This window comes from Wasmannia auropunctata, unplaced genomic scaffold (assembly GCF_000956235.1).
Source record: "Wasmannia auropunctata unplaced genomic scaffold, wasmannia.A_1.0 LD334196.1, whole genome shotgun sequence".
NCBI lineage: Eukaryota > Metazoa > Arthropoda > Insecta > Hymenoptera > Formicidae > Wasmannia > Wasmannia auropunctata.
Window position 1 is genome coordinate 1,147,173 of NW_012028694.1, and position 6,258 is coordinate 1,153,430.

General features: G+C 40.3%; 1 protein-coding gene across 2 annotated transcripts in view; it reads left to right on the top strand.

Moving 5' to 3' along the window:
* Positions 1 to 3,013: 3,013 nt before the first annotated feature.
* Positions 3,014 to 6,258, top strand: part of LOC105459406 — a 7,273-nt gene continuing 4,028 nt past the window's right edge. For both annotated transcript variants that reach the window (XM_011705391.1, XM_011705392.1), the window contains exon 1: positions 3,014 to 3,689. In XM_011705391.1, the coding sequence (XP_011703693.1) occupies positions 3,567 to 3,689 (123 nt within the window). In that variant the 5' untranslated portion in view covers positions 3,014 to 3,566. The remainder of the gene's footprint in view (positions 3,690 to 6,258) is intronic.

Sequence of the window (6,258 nt, forward strand, 5' to 3'; positions counted from 1 at the left end):
TTCGAATAAAAAAAAAGGAGGGAGCAATCTCACTTGACAAACTGCGTAGTTTATATAGTTTCTTTCCGGAAGCGAAATGACGCAATTTGGATCTCGGGGCGATCATAGGCCACGTACGCCTCGTTCCATACCCTCCTCATTGACGCTGACTCCTTTGCTCAACCGACTGCGAGAATATGTCACACACGCGACGAAAAAATATGTGATTCGTCACTATCTCTCCCTTTTATCGGGTTTACTCTCATTTCTCGAAAAAGTTGGACTTGGTGAAAATTTGACTGGCCTTTACTTGCAGTGAGGAAGCCAGTTCGCCAGCCGAAAAACATACGTTGCACGGGCAGCGAATACATGCACTTTGCAACTATGTGTGCATCTTTAGTTGTATCATCTTGATTGATAACGCCAAGCCACTACTTACTAGCGGCCGTATAACATGACTTTTGAGATATAAAATAAAATATGCATCGCTCAGTAAAAATGAGAAATGTAGAGCCAAGTTCGTTGCACTAATCGTTCGTTAATGATTGAAGTTTTATGGTTTTGCCATAATTTTATCAGGAATATCGTTGCATATGCTTCAAGTCTATCTCGTTAGCGTCTTTCTCATTGCGCGGATCGCTCATTAAAACTCTATTATATTATTATCATGTTTATATATGTTATGATATATTATTTATGTTATCTACATTATTTTGCCATTACGCAGTTGGCAAGCTGCGTGACCATCTCACCGTGCACAAAATTGAACGATTTACTGCATGATCGCCGAAAATTTACATGTGGCATACCGCGGACTCACAATGCGGTGGATGACGTGATGTGTTGCGTCGCCTATGAGGTGATCTCGACGTAAGCGACCAACTGTTCTGTCATTGGTCAAAAGATCGACAGGCCTCCGTCGAGCCTCTACATTCTCTGTGACTCACATATACATACCTACGTACGGATATAAAGTTATCAATCCAACCGATGGTGAGAGAGGCTAAAACAGTAAAACGTTTCGCGTGGACGAGCGCGAGGTCTGCCTTTCTCAGGCAAACAGCAATCGTGCCGATCCGCGATCATATAGCGCTGTATCGATACAACGCAACTGAGGATCGCCTCAATGCCTTGATCTAGACCAATGCCTCGACTTGAACGGCACGTCCGAGAGCGTGACCTATGACGAATACGTACTCTACGTCGATTGGTTAAATTAAAAGAATAGGAAAAATTGTCAACGATGAAGAAATTTGTTTGTGCTTTACAAAGCTGGGTTTAAGTTCATTATTACTGAAAAATATCTTAATAACGGTAGAAGAAGAACGAGCTAGATGATTTCAATATCAAAGTGTGGAAATGTTTCAAGACGAAAAAGACTTGCTGGAATTACATGGAAAGTTTTATTTAAGTTTTTCTCGCAAATGTAATCAATCAGAAAAAAATTCTACATAGTTCTAGTATTTCAATTAATTCTTTGTGCCGAATTGTTGGAGAATTTATATTTATTCAAGCGTGTCAATTTTCATTTGACACGTAGTATTTGTTGCGATTTTGATGAAAAATAAGATATCACGGCAGATCATACCACGCGTGTATTTTATCTTTCGACAAATTTTTATCGAAAAACCTCGTTAAAGAAAAAAAATTCAGCTTGAGATATTTTCTGGCGGTAAAGATAAATCATTTTATCTATCTTATTACATCAAGTTATTTCTACAGAAATTTATCGTGCGCGCGTACTATAACATGAAACTTCAAACTTTATACGTAAACAGAGCGGTCTGCTTATTTGAATTTCGTTTATCTAAGCAATAACATATGTATTTTAATACGTATTAAAAAACTCGTCGTTATATTGTTTGTTCTAGATCCCTATATACGTTTTTCGTTCACAAGTTTTACTATACGTGCTGTCTGATAGTTTTCCAAGTGGCATTACATCATAAGTACGTGAGGAAAGAAAGCGCGCATTTTAGAAACGTGGTGACTCTGCCTCTGTGTGATGACGCAGATGTTTTAGCCTCTCTCTCTCTCTCTCTCTCTCTCTCTCTCCTCCTTCCTTCCTCTCTTCTTATTCGCTCTAGTTGATCGACATACGAATACTACTTATTCATTTGCGCAAAATGTGTTATTACTGTACTGCAGTGAAATATGCGAGTTTTTCTAAGGGAAAGAGAAACAACTATCCCAATTAAAATTAATTTACATGCGAAAGTATGAAACAATTTTTTAATATTTTTAGTATGGAAAATGAGCGATATATTTTTAACAGAAGAGAGTCGTTCAATCATATCCTTGTGATTGTAGATTTTTACATAATAATATGTAATGAGAAAGATGGACTTTATGCTCGATAAAGCAGGCAAAAGAATTTAACAATTAAATTGAAAAGGTGCTATTAATTAATATCATATATTAATCTCGCGCGAAGTAAAGACGTTTATTGGAAAGTGAAATGATTATTGTGCGGGTGTGGAAAATTGGAAAGGATGCGTAAGTTGGCGAAACGAATTGAAGCGAAGTAGAGCGAAATAAAAATCCCCCGTCCGATCTTGAATTGAGAAATGATCGAATCGAGAATACAAAAAGGCTAGCTAGTGAAAATCGCGGCGTTGACTCGCGGCGCGCGCCGCGCGCGCGTGTATACCAAGCGGAAACACCTCGTTTTGCGCGCCATTGAGGCACGTGCTCCACGCGCGTGCACCCATGGCACAAGATCTATCGATCTCGTTAATCGCGAGGAATAAATCAACTAAGACTAGCGACGAAAGATCGCGCAGTTGTCTTATTACACGCATTTGTCGTTATTATTATTATTGTTGTTATTGTTATTAACGTCTAAACGTAGCCTCCCTCTCTTCTTTTCTCTCGTTATTGCGGTGGTCTCAGTCTCTCGCGAGTCACGGCTTCCCTCTCCGTTTCACACTCTCTTCCTCACTCTCCTTGTTTCTCTGCCTAAATCTTTTTCCCCACCCTTGGCAACGGCTAGCCCAGCCTATATAAACCCCCGGTGACTCGAAAGCATCTTCACTCTATACGAGAAGACTGCAGTCTATGTATAAAGTCCCGAGGATATCCGGACGCGTATATAATTCGGTCACTGAAAGAGAACGTGCGTGCGCGTGGACACGCTCGTGCTGATTTTAATACGTACATTTCTCGAGTGGAAAAGGTCATCCCCGACGTTTCGTTTCCCATTTAACATTTACGACCTTAACGCCGCGCGGCCGTCGTGTTCGAACGCACTCTGTTCGCGCTCGTCACGTTCGTTGTGACATTCTTTCGTTCGTGCGAACATCCCCGCGCGAACTTGTCAGTGCTCTCGGAGGAAACGGTCCACTCCGTTTCGCGCCGCGCCCCACGCCGCCCCACGTCATTCGCGTATAGTGTGTAAACGCGCGCGCGTTTCGCCAGCGTGCACGAGGATCGAGGACTCGTCGCATCGCGGCAAAGACAAGCACGCAAAGCCAAAGGTTCATACACGATCTTGCAGGTGGTACACCTATAAGCTCGGGAGACTGGGAAGTTGAGTATTTGCGATCATCTCCGTGCGATACGTACGTCTCGTGTATCCATACGTACAAATGGAAATGTCGAATCCGCGCGCGAAAGTCAGTTGTTACAACGTGAGAATATTCGTCATCGTCACCCTCATCGTTACATTGTGCTACCCGGCTCTCATCGATACAGCGGCAGTCCGTTCCGAGGTAAGATTTGACCACGAAAATATAGTGCAAGCTCGAAAATGAACTTGACTAAATGTAACGAAAGAAAAAGATCGAACGAATGAAAAGTCACGAATGCGAATTCATGCAGTTTGTTATCCAAAAATGGTGTGTGTGTGTGCGCGCGCGTGCGCGCGCGTGTGTGTATGTGTGTATGAGAGAGAGAGAGAGAGAGAGGGGGGGGTTTCTGGGGGAGGGAGGGGGAAGAGGAGGGAGAAGGAAGAGGAAACAAAACTTACAATTATATATAGGGCAAAGAGATGATCCGCAGCCGTTGAAACGGAAGTCGTTTTGTGGTTACGTGTGGTTCGCGCGTTTCTCAACAAAACGGACAGAGAAAAGTATAAGGATGAACAATGTGGGGATCTTTTTCTTCAAGGAAAATGTAGAAATCATAGGCTTTCCTTACACCAACGCAGCTCACGCGAGCACGTATAACACGATTTAACGCGCGCACATTCCGCCGATATACATTATTGTAATTGCAACGAATTAGAATGCATTTAGTAAATGTAAAAAACTCATAATTTAACGACGTGAGACGTAAATCAATAATCCCAGTGTGTTATACCATCACGAGATTAATCGGACGGCGCGGCGCACGGCGCAAGCTTGTAAGCGATTCCATTTCTGGATTTCGCGTTAGTTAGTCCTGCACTTATTTCAACAAAAAATAATTTTCAATTGCAGTGGAATCGTGCGCGGTTTCTTCGTAGTATAAATATTATATCAAGATAATTTATATGCGTATATAGTAAAGAGAGTAGAATGGCAATTCTAATAGGCGTACGCGCGCGCGTGACGCGTTCGAAAATATGTATGTACATATACATACATGTACATAAATACGTTCATCGAGATACTCGGCATGCTGACGCGCTGACGGCTCACGCGCGCGAGTAGTTTCATTCATGAATCAAATCTATCGAGCCGCGGCCTCGAGAGCGGTTGTCTTCTTTCGCCTTGCGAGAGCCGCCCGTCGCTCGCTATTCGATAAAGGGCGAATTCCACATTGAATCGAATCGTTGTGACTCTGCACAACTCGTTCTGAATCTCATAACAACAGCGAGTGTACTGCAATGAAATCATATGATGAATTCCTGAAAAGATGCAAATTTCTACATCTATAAATTTAGATAATTATACATAATATATATGATTATATAGACATAATTCGCTTTTATGATTTTAATTATGTAAAAAAACTCAATATTCATTCACATATTTGTTGCTTGTCAAATTAAAATTGTATTGTCATTCGCAGTGTATTTCGCGATTAAATCGACGACGCTTTCCTTCTTTCAAGTAACAAATGCAAAGTGTCGATCAAACTTTTGATTTTCGTTGATTTTCAGACGCACAACGCGATCAAAAATCCCATTATACGATATAATGATATATTATAAAAATTTCTTTTCTACTTTCTATTCACTTAGATTGAAATAACGACGAAAGATTTTTAAGAGAAGACGACGATATCAAGCGCGAAGCAGTATCGCGCTTGACACGAGAGGCTATCGAGTCTGCGAGTTTGTAGATCGTGGTATTGGCAACTCTTCATTCAACGATGACGTTTGTGTATCATTTACCGTCTTGAACGGTTAACGTCACTGGCGCAATATGCGCATCATTGCATCTTTTCCTCTCCTTTTCGCGCCTACAATTTGCGTTGTCAGAAATGCACGCAATATTTCGCAATATTTAAATACTTTTAATTTAATTTTAAAATCATTGAAAGTTCAAGTATTTTATGTTTTATTATACTGAATTGAACGGAAAGTTTGTTCCGTTTTTTGTATTTATAATACTATCTATTAGTAAAAAAACAGAACAAACTTTCCGTTCAATCCACTATAATAAAACATAAAATACTTCATGGACTTTCATGTAAGGTAATAATTATAAATGTTTATTTACAATTATTTGAAATACATCCCATCCGAAGAAATACATTGTTTACGGTCATATAGCTACATTACGGTCGTATAGCTTTAGAAAACTCCGCTGAAAGTCTTTTTTTGAAATGGTCGAAATGACCTCGGTCGAAGCCTTCTGAATGTAGTGTCCTGAAAATAGTGTCGACTGCTTTCTCTTCAGCTTCATTCTAGCTTCGGGAATAAAGAATAGTCACATGGTGCCAAATCTGATGAATAGGGGGGATGATCAAGGACTACGACTGATTTGAAAGCGAGAAATTAATTTACGCATAGTGATGTACTTGCGAGCCGGAACATTGTCATGCAGAAGCAATCAGCTCGACATTGCGAGGACAAATCCGACAAATTCTTGCAAGCAAACACTTGTTTATCTCACATAGAATTTAATATTTGCTTTTTGCTCCATCGTGATTTTTCAACGTGTGTCACAAAGGTATTGTCAATTTTATACTTGTGGTAAAACAGTTGTTAGAGGGATCTTAATTTACAGAATTTGTAAACGAAATTTCAATGAAGATAATGCAATCTTATAGATGATGTTACTATAATACCGTCCGTACGAAGAAAGTTCGGAACTTTTAGGACAGATTGTGTGTGTGTGTGTGTGTGTGTGT